This window comes from Zootoca vivipara, chromosome 9 (assembly GCF_965207765.1).
Source record: "Zootoca vivipara chromosome 9, rZooViv2.hap1.1, whole genome shotgun sequence".
In the NCBI taxonomy this organism is placed as follows: domain Eukaryota; kingdom Metazoa; phylum Chordata; class Lepidosauria; order Squamata; family Lacertidae; genus Zootoca; species Zootoca vivipara.
In genome coordinates this window covers 6846280-6860506 of record NC_142592.1, presented here as the reverse complement: position 1 = coordinate 6860506, position 14227 = coordinate 6846280, and the positions used below count along the sequence as shown (strand labels likewise).

General features: G+C 40.9%; 1 protein-coding gene across 14 annotated transcripts in view; it reads left to right on the top strand.

Moving 5' to 3' along the window:
* The window catches only part of SRPK2 (SRSF protein kinase 2), a 93932-nt gene that overhangs the window by 31351 nt on the left and 48354 nt on the right, over positions 1–14227 (top strand). For 4 of the 14 annotated variants that reach the window (XM_088652206.1, XM_088652208.1, XM_035126845.3 and 1 more), the window contains exon 3: positions 2362–2425. The exons of 8 other annotated variants lie outside the window; for them this stretch is intronic. In XM_088652206.1, coding sequence (XP_088508332.1) covers positions 2388–2425 — 38 coding nt within the window. In that variant the 5' untranslated portion in view covers positions 2362–2387. Of the gene's footprint in view, positions 1–2150; positions 2426–14227 lie in introns of those variants that run through there. 2 more of the 14 variants (XM_088652207.1, XM_088652209.1) reach the window with 1 other exon arrangement.

The following is a 14227-nucleotide window of genomic DNA, read 5'->3' as shown; positions in this document are numbered from 1 at the left end:
CCATATATGTAGCTTTTAGTGTTTTCCAGCTGTCGTATCATTTTAAATGTAGCACTTGAAAATGAACACAGTACAGTGGTACCTTGGTTTTAAGAACAGCTTAGTTTATGAACTACTTGGATTAAGAATGCTGCAAACCCGGAAGTAGGTGTTTTGGTTAGTGAACTTTGCCTTGTAATAAGAACACGTTTCGCGTCCTGTTGAGTGTGTTCCATTTGTAAATTGAGTCCCCCGCTTGGTTTAAGAACGGACTTCCAGAACGGATTAAGTTCGTAAACCAAGGTACCACTGTACTCACAATGAGGCTTGATAACTGTTGAGTTGAACAGTGCTTTTTGCTGAATCTTTGGAACAGTACTTCTTTGAATGTAATCTAAAATGGCTTTGGACTAGTAGGCACATCAACAATTAGTTGGTGCCTACTAGATTTCTTAATTTTTCTTTAGAACTGTTGCTACCTAGTCATTTATTCCCCATCTTTGGTCCAAACTGAATCTTACCTTAAACAGATAGGTTACTGTATGAATGTTTTTAACTTTTAGAAAAGGGGCTGTGAGGGGAATCAGGATTGGCTTTAAAACTCCCATCCAAATAATAGATTCCCCCGCCCCGCCCTGTGGGAGGGATGCTGCCGGTGGCACCAGTAGCGTTCCCTCCTAGGCTAAGTAACTGCAGGGTTGCAGAGGGTGGGTGATTATTGTTGGGGCTACCACACAGGAGAAAATAATGGACCCCGAGCCCTAAAGTCCCAATCCCAACTGTCCTCCCTCGGGCTTCCATTTTAAAAGTAAAAAGAATTGTGCCACGTCAAACTGTGCTTAGCGTAGGCCACAATCATACCGTGCATTTAAAGTTGTTTAAACAGTCATGGGTTTCCCCAAAGAATTCTGGGAGCTGTAGTTTAAGTGTGCTGAGAGCTGTTAAAGTACCTTCCCGCTGTAGCGGTACCTATTTATCTACTTGCACTTTGAGGTGCTTTCGAACTGCTAGGTTGGCAGGAGCTGGGACTGAGCAACGGGAGCTCACCCCGTTGCGGGGATTCGAACCGCCGACCTTCTGATCGGCAAGCCCTAGGCTCTGTGGTTTAACCCAAAGCGCCACCCGAGTCCCTGCTGAGAGCTGTTAGGAGACCCCTATTCCCCTCAGAGTTCAAGTCCTAGAGGGTTTAATAAACAATCTCTCTTTGCAAGGAACTCTGGGAATTGCAGTTCTGTGAGGCGAACAATGGTCTCTTAATAACTCTCACCCCAGTTACAAAGTACAGCTCCCAGAATTATTTGGGAGAGGCCATGACTGTTCAAAGCAGTATCACTCTGCAATAAATGTATGGTCTCAATGTGGCCATAGTTGGCACTAAGACTGGTTCTCTTCCTTGCTGAAATTCATTTTTAGTTGTTGTTTTTCTAGGTATCTAGCATATTGTTGCTGAATGTTTCAGTATGTTTTGCAGGAAAACTGTTAACATTTGAAACATATTTCATACATATTAAGTGTGTAGTTAAATGTTGCAAGTTTTATGACATAAAACTAATGAGAAACCGCTTAGAAAATAGAACATTTGAAAAAAATTAAAAAATGTATAAGCTTTGATTTTGACATGGAAATCACAGATGGTATGGCAGTTCCCTTCCCCACCCTTCCCAGAAAAGAGAGTAAAATTGGTTATCCTTTTAACATCTAGTTGGTGTTCTCAGACAATTTCAGCTTGGGGAAATATACCTAATATGCCAGCCCAGGTCTGAGGGTGTTGCTGTTTGTTGGTTGAGAGCATTAGAAGGGGGAAGCTTCAGATGGGAGAAAATATTTCTTTTTACTTTCATGATTTGGTGGCCTATGAATCTGGAAATGCAGGTTATTTAATACTGCTCATTATTTCCAATCCATATATTAACATGTAAACACCTTCCTTCTGACAGCGCTTCAGTCCCCCTCCCCCAACCTGGAATCTCTTGAAGCGATGACATATTTCAGCAAAGAGATTTCTTGCTGTCTAGCTGTATATCTCAATAAACCATTTGTTAGATTTTTCGTAGTAGCTGGAATGTGCCTCTGCATGCAGTCTGTTCTCAGAATCATCTGGCAAATGTCTGTTCAACCTCAAAAGAGGAAACACCCCTCTGTGTAAAAGAAATGGTACTTCCTGCTTTCATAAACAGTCATGTGCATAGTTTAGCAAGGCCTGATGCCTCTGGAGCTTTTTCTTTTATAGCACCATAGAATCTGCCTCTGCAGAAGTACAGTGAATCTTGTGGCTTCATTTGGAACAAAGGGGATTATTAGGGGGAAAGATCTCTCTCGAATAAGGCATTGGAAAACAAGGGCAGGCAGTCTTTGGTTGTGAATATTTTCTGATTTTTCCAGAAATCAAGCAGAAGATTGAGCTGCTGATGTCAGTTAACTCTGAGAAGTCGTCCTCTTCAGAAAGGTACAGCTACATCTCCTGCATGAACAATTAATGGTGTAGTAATGCTAAGACGCAGTATAGGGTATTTCTCCTGTCAAGTGTGCCAGTTGTGTTGATGTATTGCATGCTTGCCATTGTAATTTATTAAATGAATCTGTGTTGCTGGTTAAGCTTTGCGACAGTGGCAAATGCTTATTATTTCATGTTTTTTTTGTTTTTTGTTTAAATGAGGGCTAATCTGTGCAGCATGCAAATCCATAATACATCTGGTACATACGTGTTTATACTGTTGCTGCAGTGTGTGTGTGTTTTAATCCAGATTGAGAGATGTTACATGCACACACACACACACACATGCATATATCAGATAATGTCACTTAAAAATAGGATTGTACTTGAATTTAGGCTAGGAGAAAATAAATTCTGTTAAAAGCTGTATGTTAGGTTGAAAGGGAGTGTCCTTTGCTAATAGCTTAGGAATTGCAAACCTATGAATTAGTCACATTCCGTGTGAGAGATGTGATCCTGCTTCAAGTCTGTGCTAGGAAATGGAGCAGTCACTGCATGCAGTAATGGTTCATGCCTGCAGGTAAGGACAAAATGACTCAGAACTGTTTTTAGAACAATCATTTTGTCTGTCAATCTGCTTCTAATATCCATTAGTAATTTAATTTCACATTATTTATGTAACCTTTTGGTTTTCTTGGTATGTAGCATGGGTATCAAACCTGTTCAACCATCTTTGCTGTAAGATTAATTTTTGACACTAGAGTATATACTAAATAAATTATGTTTCATATGTAGCAACACTAGTTCTATTACTAAACCTACATTAATCTTCCCATCTCAGATCTATATTGCGATATCCATTTATTTTATAGGAGATGATGGCATAATTATTGATTCAGTAAACCTAAATTCTGATTTTATGTTGAATATTCATCAAAATAAGCATAAGAGAGCACAGTTCCAATGCAGTAGATGTATCTCAGCTAATCAGGATATAGGGCATATAATTAAAACAGAGCCTCACTGTATGCTTTGTATAGCTTTACAATAATAGCCATTTAATTGGATTTGTAAATTTTAAAAGGGAGAGCAAGCTACTGTAATCAACCAGGATTGCCTTAATTTTATAATAGAGATGCATGTTATTCACAGCAAAGAAAAATGCATAAAATGGTGTGTGGGGTGGAGTAGGGGATCAAGGAAGGCACATTTTCATTTTGGTGATTTTTTTAAAGGTGTATTTTCAGAATTGAGAAATGTAATTAAAGGGTTTAGTCGTTTTGCTGTAGAAATAGAAACTCGGAATTAAAATGCTAATTGGGTTGTGTTCAGTTTTTCCATCCGTAACCTGGTTCTATATGAGCTATAAATGTTATGCCAATAAAATGGAGGTGATGACGTTAGGGAAGAGGATGGAGATGAAAATAGCACAGGGAAAGAATGCCAACTATGATTTTAGGTTTTCTCTTAAAAAGAATGGCACTGATACTGGGGTGAAACCAATGAGAGCTTTGTTGTGTTTGATATATACAGTATGTGTATTTATATATATATATATATAATATACATACATATATACATAATGAAGGAGCTGATACCTCATGCTGTTCAGAAATACATTTTAACTATGAGATGAAACTGGCATCTAATTGGAATTAATCTTCTTCCTTAATGCATAAATGCACATAATAAGATAAGGAAGAAGTAAATTTAAGGGCAGACATTGTGCTAATGGACCATGAGAAATGTCCTTGATTGGCAAGGAAAGCAACAGTGTATATCATAATATGAATATAAATGAATGTACAGTATAGATATATATTTACAAACTGTAAGTTTTAAAGACCACATTGTGTATTAGCTATAGTCAGACAGGAAATGCTAGATATTTTAGCCTTTTGATATAATTTCATAGACATGTAGTTTATAAAAACCACGGAACTGCAGAAGTATGTCTTTTTTGCATTGCTCCCAATGTAGGGAGTGTTAGTTACACCTAAACGAGACCAACTTTTTCTAGATTGGTCCTGTGTGAGTTAAAAATGTATTTTTTATGTTACTGACTACAGGAGATAATAGTATTTCAGAATCTCTGTGTCATTTTTTAAATAAATTACATGGGAAATGTAGATTAGCACTATTATTATTATTACTATTATTTATTTATTTTGCTAGCAGGTAGGAAGTCTAAAGTTTGGGATTAGTGTAAAGCGAACATAAGCCCCGAAAGCTGCAAACTCAAATGAAGGTGTGTGGAGACTCTGTACAAACTGACAACATCAATAAGGATAATATTTGTGGTCTGTGTGTCAGAACACACGTGGAAAACCCTGCTCCTGCACTAAACATCTTTAGAACATTCCAGAGCATGGTTGAAAAACCCGTGACCCTCTAGACCAGGGCGGACCAATGAGTGGCCGTCGGGACCTTTTTAGGTGGCCCTCGACAACCTTTGATGCCCCCTGCCAAGCCCTGGTTTTGCCTACCCAAAGATGGATATGTGAGCCACTGGGCTTTGGGAAGGTAGTGTGAGGGTCATGAGAAGGGTCCCGGAGTCCCTCCTCCTCCTTCCCAAAGCCTAGTTAGCACTTTCCCAGCTTTGGGAAGGATGTGGGAGGGCTCCAGAATGCTGCCAGAGCCTCACACCTCCTTCTAAAGGCTGATGCCTCAGTTACTTGCTTTGGAAAGGCAGCACAAAAGCTGGGGCGGGGGGCATCAAATTTTGGCCCCCCTGCCTGCATGACAAGGCAGTGTATGACCCACAGGTTCCATGTTGAAGTACTCTTGCGACCCACTTAGTATGAAAAATTGGATGCCCTGCTCTAGATATTGTTGAACTTAACATCCGCCTTCATCCATAAGCATGGATCATGGCGTTTGAGGGCCGCAGGTCCCTCACCCTTGTTCTAGACCTAGAGCTAAAAATCTTTGACTTTTGCACATTCACGACTATTGGACAATGCGTGAAAACCTGTTCATGCTGCTAGTTTGGGCATACTCTCCATTCTTTCATGTGAATGCTTGCAGTCATTGGTGTTTTTTTCACACATTTGTTTAAACTCTCATGAATTGGAACAGTATACAGATGTCTGATCATACAGTGATGGGGTTTTCCAGAAGTGCCTTTGATGTCCTAAACCAATTGTGTTTGGGCTCTGATTTAGCATGTTTCGCTTATATTTAGTAAACAAAATGTTAAAATACACCACATTAATTTTACATGCTGTATAAATATCTCAAAGGTTTTTCTAATTGCTGACATTGAATTTATATTTTTCATTTGGATTTTTTTTAAATAAATAAAGCACATATAGGCCCAATTCACATATCTTGTTAAAATTGTGTCCATACTGCTCTTGCTATTCCCAAGTGGGTGGAAACCTACAAACCTGTGCTTGTGATTCATTTCTCTCCAAATTAACTAGGAGAAGAAGCTGCATTTGATATGTGTGAAATCAGCACTCTGGTTTTCTTTGCACTCTGGGAAGAGATATGCTTGCTTGTTCACAGTAAGCCAGAGTTACCCGTGCTGTGCAAATCAGGCCCTGATGTGAGTTATTTTTAACAAATTGATACTATCTTAATTGGAATATTTGGTAATAGTTCAAGAAATGCAGATAAATAGCATACACATCTCTAAAATGTTCTAAATTTTAACAACAAGAAGAGAACACATGAATTTTAGTGTGTACCCAAAGCGGTAATGTAAATGCATGCTTTGTAGGGATAGTCACCTGAAATTGCCTGGTTTTACTGGGATTGTGTCCATTATGTTAGTAATTACCTTTATAAAACAACACATTTTTTAGAAATGGAATTTTTTCTGTGGAATAATATAGTGTTGGGGAAATTTCCATCTTGAAAAATGTTCTGCCCCATATCACTACACACACTTTGCAAGCTTTCACATTTAGGCTGCGTTTCTATGCGGACTTTCCTTGAATTACTGTAAACTCCATGAAACATACTTGGATTTTCTTCTGAAAGAACATGCATAGGATTATGCTATTAGTTATGCCGTGATAGGAAAGGGACCTAGTAGAGTAATCATAAGAAGAGCATTGGATTTGGAAGGCTTCAAATTTGTTAGAGTTGAAGATTGTAGTGCTGGAAAGCAACTAATCCATGTCATCCAAAATGCTGATAAACTTTCTGACACCACCTATGTTCCTAGAGAAAATGACTCATCAGGATTGGCTCTCTAAGACTTGGTCAAACTTAATACTTTCTATGCTGTTTCATACCCCTTTAGCTCTTAAATTAATCAAGAACTATCTATTTATGAGTCCCTTCTCCATCTATCTTTTTTTTTAAAGACATGTTTACACATATACTCTAGTGTTTAACTTGCATGATACTCTTTGCTTCCTTTGATCATGCTATATTGTTCTGGTCTTAAAACTGGGCTCGATCTGTTTGTCAATAATTGGTTTTGCTTCCTTGTTTTGCATCAGCCTTTTGTTGGGTTGATAGACTTAGTGAAATGATATTTTTTTTTGAAAATGCAGACCTATGGACTCTTGCCTGCCAGCCATTCTATAAAGGTCTCAACAAAAGATGATTAATACCTTAGTGAGAATTGATTTAGTTGAGATTCCTGCATTACATGGGGTTGGACTAGGTGACCCTCAGGGTCCCTTCTATGGTCATATGAAGTAGAGGATGAATGCTTCAGATAATTTGGGACGGGAGGGTGTCCAATATGTTTCTGTATTTGGGATTATTGTGGTGGAGTTTTCTTTTGGCATTTCTGTTGGAAGTTAGTAGTAAATTATCCCTGCTAATAAGTACAGACTTCCCAGCTCCCCCCCAAACTTTACCAGTTGGCATTCATGCATGTACCTAAATATGGCAAGACACCTTGAGCAGTGATCCGGAAAACTCTTGCAGTTACTCACTCTCCCCCAGGGAGTAGCACTGCTAGAAGCAGCCTTGATGCCGTCCTCTCTATGCAAATAGATTATGATGTTGGCTCCCTGAAGAATGCACCCATCGTAGATCTGCCTCCTCCAAACATAGTGAAGAGGATTTCTGGCTGTTAATGTGGCTTGTGGCTTGTTACTCTCCCAGGGTGGGTAAGAGTGAACCAGCTTGGTGTAGTGGTTTGAGTGGGAAAGAGTTATGTACAATACCTTGAGCTCCTTGGAGGAAAGGTGGGATATAAATATAATTGACTGACTGACTGCCCTGGGAGAAAACATCTAAGTAGCATGCGACTTCCTCTTCCTGATATTGCTACTGTGTTTCTCCGAAAATAAGACACCGTCTAATATTTATTTTTCCTCAAAAAACAACAACAACACGGTGGCTTATTTTCAGGGGATGTCTTATTTTTTTTATTACGTGTCCAGCCTAGCCTCTTCCTTGGCGCCCTCCAGAACTGCGCCTATCACTATGTCTTATTTTGGGGGTATGGCTTATATTGCACAAATGCTTAGAAATCCTGCTATGGCTTATTTTATGGGTATGTCTTCTTTTTTGGAGAAACAGGGTACCACCCGCCCTCTTACTGTTGCTGGGAGACCATTGCCTGCCTCGGCGTTGCTGTTACTTCCCCCACTGTTTCTTATCAGAAAAGTATGATAAAAAGGCAAGGGATGGATGATAGCTGCAGTAGGAGGCTGTGGAGTTGTAGAGAAAGGAGAGTGAGTATGAAGAATAGGGAATGTGAATTGCCTGCACCAAGGGAGCATTCAGTTTGTTTTCCCATCCCAAGTTATTCAGAATTCCAAATTATTGCTGAATCAAACATAAAAGTAGGCTGAGTAGGGATTTGCACCTGGATTTCCCAGATAAAAAACCAAATAGCGACCACTCCAGTATGCTGGGTCACAGAGTGCTTTAATGTTGTGCTACCAAACTAATTGGTGGTTTGGAGCTGAAAAATACTCAGACCAATACTCAAAATGAGCAAAAAGGTAGGGACTTCATGGTGGAGGATGGACTATAACTACCGGTACATATAAATGAATAATAAGAATAAGGAGTTTGAGAGAGAGCACTTTGAGAGAGACCACGGGTGGCGCTGTAGTCTAAACCACTGAGCCTAGGGCTTGCCAATCGGAAGGTTGGTGGTTTGAATCGCCGCAACGGGGTGAGCTCCCGTTGTTCGGTCCCAGCTCCTGCCCACCTAGCAGTTTGAAAGCACATCAAAGTGCAAGTAGATAAATAGGTACCGCTCCAGAGGGAAGGTAAATGGCGTTTCCGTGCGCTGCTCTGGTTCGCCAGAAGCAGCTTAGTCATGCTGGCCACAGGTGTCTGTGGACAAATGCCGGCTCCCTCAGCCTATAGAGTGAGATGAGCACCGCAACCCCAGAGTCGTCTGTGACTGGACCTAACGATCAGGGGTACCTTTACCTTTACCTTACTTTTTCTCTGCTATATACATTCACACCAGACCCTCCAGATACGAATTAAATTCGTTCTGGGGGTCCGTAATTAACCTGAAAAGTCCGTAACTGGAGGAGCCGCTTCTGCACAGGTGTGTGTTGTGCTGAGCTCTTCAGCGCATATGCGCAGGGCCAAACCTGGAAGTATACACTTCCGGGTTTGCCGCGTTCACAACCTGAAAGTTATGTATCCAGAGCGGTACGTAACTCGACGGTCTACTGTACTTACTTTCAGTGTTCCCTATATGTTCCATATTTACCCCCTTTTGAGGTATTTGATCTTTCAGAGCAAATGAGTTGCTTGCTTTCCTTGCTGCTTCCACAACTCAAGTGATTGCCCCATCTTGGGACTCAAGAAAGAGCTAATAAAAATGATGCTAAAACCGTGAAACAGGATGCGAAGCAAAAGAACTCCGAGGCAGTTACTTCAAAATGCACTGTCCATGTGATCTTATTAGCATCTAGAGCTCCACTGTTGAACCTTGTGTTGCAGGAGCTGTAGAGTTGTACCTGCTGACCATTCTCCAACATGGAAGCAAATGGAGGAGCTTTTCTTACGCAGAAGTTTCCTCTGCATATAGGAGCTCCTGTGTGGTGTGCAAGTGCATGCACCAGAATTACTGGTTTAGGATATGCCTTTGAAACCAAGAAGGCATTTCATACCCTACTTCTGCAGTAAATTGTCTTTTCGGTAAATATACATAAATCTTTAATCCTGTAGCAGCAGGCATAATTTAGTTACACTGTATATTTGGGAAGTGTGGTACAGTATAGGTGTATGAATATAACTGTGATGGAAGGGATGCAAATGCACCCAGAGATTTGGGTGGTTTTCATATGTACAGATCCCATTGCCAAATAAGCAGCTTTCAAAACTGAGCAGCACCTTGCTTTGCAGGCTGCTGTGGGCACCGCAACCGGTTAAACTGCTAATAGTCCCAGCTGCATCTCTCTTTCTTGATACATTTGTGGCTTGAAAGAGCAAAATACATTTTTAGAAAATAACGGCCTGTTACTTTTTTCTTTACATTTTACATGATTTAGCCTAGCTTACTTTCATTACTTTGACTGGATGACCCTTGGGGTCCCTTCCAACTCTACTTTCCTTGATCCCCCCCCCCAGCCCCCAATTTCCCCCCTCAGAGTTTATAGTAGAAGATAAATTCACCTTTTCAAAACAGCTTTCTATCTTCATGTGTGTTTATTTCCACTTTGTTTTCGGTGGCTTTTTACTACTACTTATTTTTGTGTTTTGTATTATTATCAGCGCTGTAGAAAATATTTACTTTAGACATACAGCTATCTTCCTTTTTTATTTATCCTTTTCAAAACAGCCAAGTTAATAGAAATTTTCGTTCCTTTCTGACTTTCTGCTCTGTTTAATGCTAACATTGAAGCTTCTGTGAAGATGTTGATGAATGAAAAGTGGTAATTAGTATCTCTGAACCCAAATTCAGAATCTGCAGAATCTCCTCATTGTACTTCCATGAAAAGGAGTGGGCTGCTACACATTCACACATAAAGTCTTAAAAATATAGGGATTCACCTCCTTGGAACAAGTGATATGAGCATATCCATATTTGAAGTGTTTCCAATCAATTAAATATGCAGATATAAGCAGTATGGTGTGTATATTCAAAATAAAAATTTACATGGAAAATACTAAAGTTTTAGTGATTAATGGTGTAATCCTATGCACATTTGTTTGTGAATAAGTTGTATTGAACTTAGTTGGACGTAAATCTGCATAAGATGGGCTCCATATGTAATTCTTCCCCTCAGGAGCATAATTTCATGCCATTTTCCCCTCCAATTTAGGTGGGGAAAGTTTCTGGAGTATGATAAATTAAAGCAATGTCTTTCACTCCTTTCTCCCCCCTGAGACCTAACTGTTCCAAGAGTACTTAGCAGTCCAAAACTCTTTTTTGGACTGCCTGAAACCCTGAGCCAGAGCACACCTGCTAAAGACTAGGGATAACACTGTGACATTTTGTTGTGGGTTCCCACTTGTCTATACGTACATAAAACTCCAGTTCAGAAACTCCTGTTCTCTTTGGTATTTGAACAGCTGGACATAAAGAGTTGCATGACGTAATAAACTTTCAGTAGATTTTCTGTAAACGTTTAAGACTCCCTAAAAATGAAAATAGTTCATGTAATCAGTTGGCATATAAGTTAATAATTACCGTATTTCCAAAGCAATATTTTCAATCAATCAATCAGATTTTTTAAAATAAGTGAACATTTAAGCAGGGGCTTCAGCAATTGTGTCTACACCCTCAGCTTCTATTTACACAGTAATCATGAGAATCCACAATGTGAGGTGGATTCTGAGCATTTTGCTCATTGCTCTTACCTTCTGTGTAGGAGAAATTACACAGATGATTCTCCCATTATTATCACAGTCGTTTCCCTGGTACATTTATTCTTGAGCTGCTGCTGAGTAACTGATGTTTTCACAGTTGCTTATGGATGCAGCAATTAGTGAACCAGGACTAGTACTAATACTTGCCGCCTATTGTCATATGTTGGGATTTGCATTGATGGTCTTCTTCCTGGCCTCTGTGTGGAAGACCCACAGTTGAGTTCTGCTTGTAGTAATTTGTATGTGTGTATACACTGACTGGCTTTGATAACTTTTATGTTGCTGCTATCAGTTACATGTAGTGTTTAAGGTGCTCATTTTACGTTGACAAATAACAAATGCCTTGTTGGCCTAAAGTGAAACAATGCAATAATTAGAAGTTGTGGTGTTGGTTGGCATTATATTCAATTTAAAAGGCAGTCATTTTCAAAGTGTCATGTGGATCTTCTTAAGGGAGCATGGCCTGTCTATCACGGTTCTCAGTTAAAAAAATTCCTTCAGTAGCACCTTAAAGACCAACTAAGTTTATATTTTGGTATGAGCTTTCGTGTGCATGCACACTTCTTCAGTATCTGAAGAAGTGTGCATGCACACGAAAGCTCATACCAAAATATAAACTTAGTTGGTCTTTAAGGTGCTACTGAAGGAATTTTTTTATTTTGCTTCGACTCAGACCAACACGGCTACCTACCTGCAACGGTTCTCAGTTGATCAGGTTAGAATTCTTACCTCAGGGCCACACTAGAAATAAATAAATGAGGCAGGATATTGATCCGCAATCTCTCCCATAATAGCAGCTACATGAACTGGGGTTGGGAGAGATGTTGATTGGGGCTGAAGAAAGGTTTTTGACCTCTTCAGGAGAGCCGACTTGGGTGCCCGGTGTGCATGACGTCATGATGTCACATTGCAATGCCCTGGCCTCAGAACCCAACTTCTGGTACCACCGGAAGTCAGGTTCCAAGGTCTTCAAAGGTCTTGGACAGCATCTCCAATGCCTTGTGAGACTTCGGACAGCATCTCCGAGGCCTTGGAGATGCTGTCTGAGGCCTTGAGAGACCTTGGAAATTGCATTGGGGGCCCTGCAGTGTGGGGGCTGAGCACCCACAACAAAAGTTTTGTGGGTGCTCAGGCTCCCAGAGCCTCCTATAGTTTGAGCCCCTGGACCTCTTCCTGTCCCATGTTCCAAATTTAAATCTCTTCTCAGTTGCTGTTTACTTGCTCATTGAGGAAAAGAGATCATCCAAGGGTGCCACTTTCACTTAAGACATGGTAGAAACACTGCAGGGTGCTACCCAAAGTGCCGCAATGAGAAATCCTGATTTGTATTTGTATTGAATGCACAAAAGTTCATTGGAAAGATAGCCTCAGTTTCTCATACATTCTTAAACTCTTGCGTATCTGGCAATCGCCAGGGGACAACCGATTATCTTTGGTTCCTTAACATTTGGCTTGATTGGGTTCAGGGGCATAGGAAGGGGGGGTGCAGGGTGTGTGGCCTGCCTTGGGTGTCATCCTTGAGGGGAGTGACAAAATGGCACACCGTGGGGGTTGGTACTTACCACGGGGCTTGGCCTGCAGCGCGCCTGAGCCACGTGTCTCTCCTGGGAGTAACACGGTGGCTCAGGGTTCCGTGCTGCCCAAAACGGCAACGTGGGGCTTGCATCTGCCAGGCGGACTCCATGGGCAGCTTGCCACGCTGCCCCCCTGGGCGGATCGCCACGGCACCCCATGCACGGCTCGCCCTGCCCCCATGGGTGACTTGCCCCCGCCCCTGCTGCTCTGGGTGCCAGAGCAGCTAGCTACACCCCTGATTGGGTTAGGCAGAATACTGTACTCTGTCATTACTTCTAAAGAGGTACACTGTAGAAGGCGGCCTGTCTCATCTTCTTGATTGAGTACTGGGGTCAATGAAGCAACTACTTATTTTTCCAATAGCTTTGCTTTTTTAGGATTCTTTCCTCCAGCACTTCATGCTATGCATTCATGTGTCCTGACTTCTTCTTTTTCGTTTTTCTATTTAATTGCTTGCCATGTAGCTGGGGGATGAAAATGAACAATGACAGCTCAGTTGTCTTCTTCTGCTTTAAAGTCAGTGTTCACTTTAAATTTTGCAGCTGAAGGCTTAATAAAACGCTTCCTATGTAGTATATAGGGAGCAAATATTTTGAGATGCCTCACTTAAAAATACTTAGAAACTAAGGGTTAATTCCTCAGTACTCTAATAAAGTATTTCAAAGGGGTATGTACACACTACCTTCATACTTGATAGCTGGCTCCTATATCATGTACTCCAGGATCCAAATGCATAATATAAAGTGAAGTGAACTTACTTTAATTTGATATAAGCTTCAAACAGTTACTTCCTGATTTGGGGAGGCCTGATTTGAGATAGCTTTAAGAACACCTGCATTAATTTGTTATAGTTTGAAGACCCTCCACATTGTAAACCCAAGAGCAAGGACTGTCTGGTTTGTAATGATCGGCATGCCATTCTCGAAGCCCTTCTTTGCAGAAGAAAAAATAAGTGAATCTGATTAGCTTGGTTGGTTAGACATTGGTACTGCTAATGCCAAGGACACAGGTTTGATTCCTGTATGGATGTGTTGTAAAAATTTTGCAGAGCTACACGGCCCTAGAATTAAGTGGATCCTTGACCCAGGAAGAGTCCAGGTATCCTGGCAAGCAGACAAAGTTTAAGCGTCTCCTGCCCACCAAATAACAGAGACCAAACCAGGACGTGCGAAGCAAGGCACTTTTATTTTTGCTGTTGCAACAGGGTCCTTCCTCTCACACAGGAGAACAAGGAAGGAACCCCAAACAAAGATGTCTTGTCCTTAAAAAGAGATTTGAAATTGGTTTCAGCCCACCCCCCAGAAGCATCATCCATATGTCACAGAAGGGGTGTAGCCCAAGACCCCTCTCCCTAGATTCATCATAGGTACATCATGAAAGGGGAGGTCTGGTGGCAGTAATCTGAGCATCCTGGACCCTGCCCCCTGCCCCCAAAACCTAATCAACAAAATTGAGAGATATTTACATTTCCCTGTTTCCCAGCCA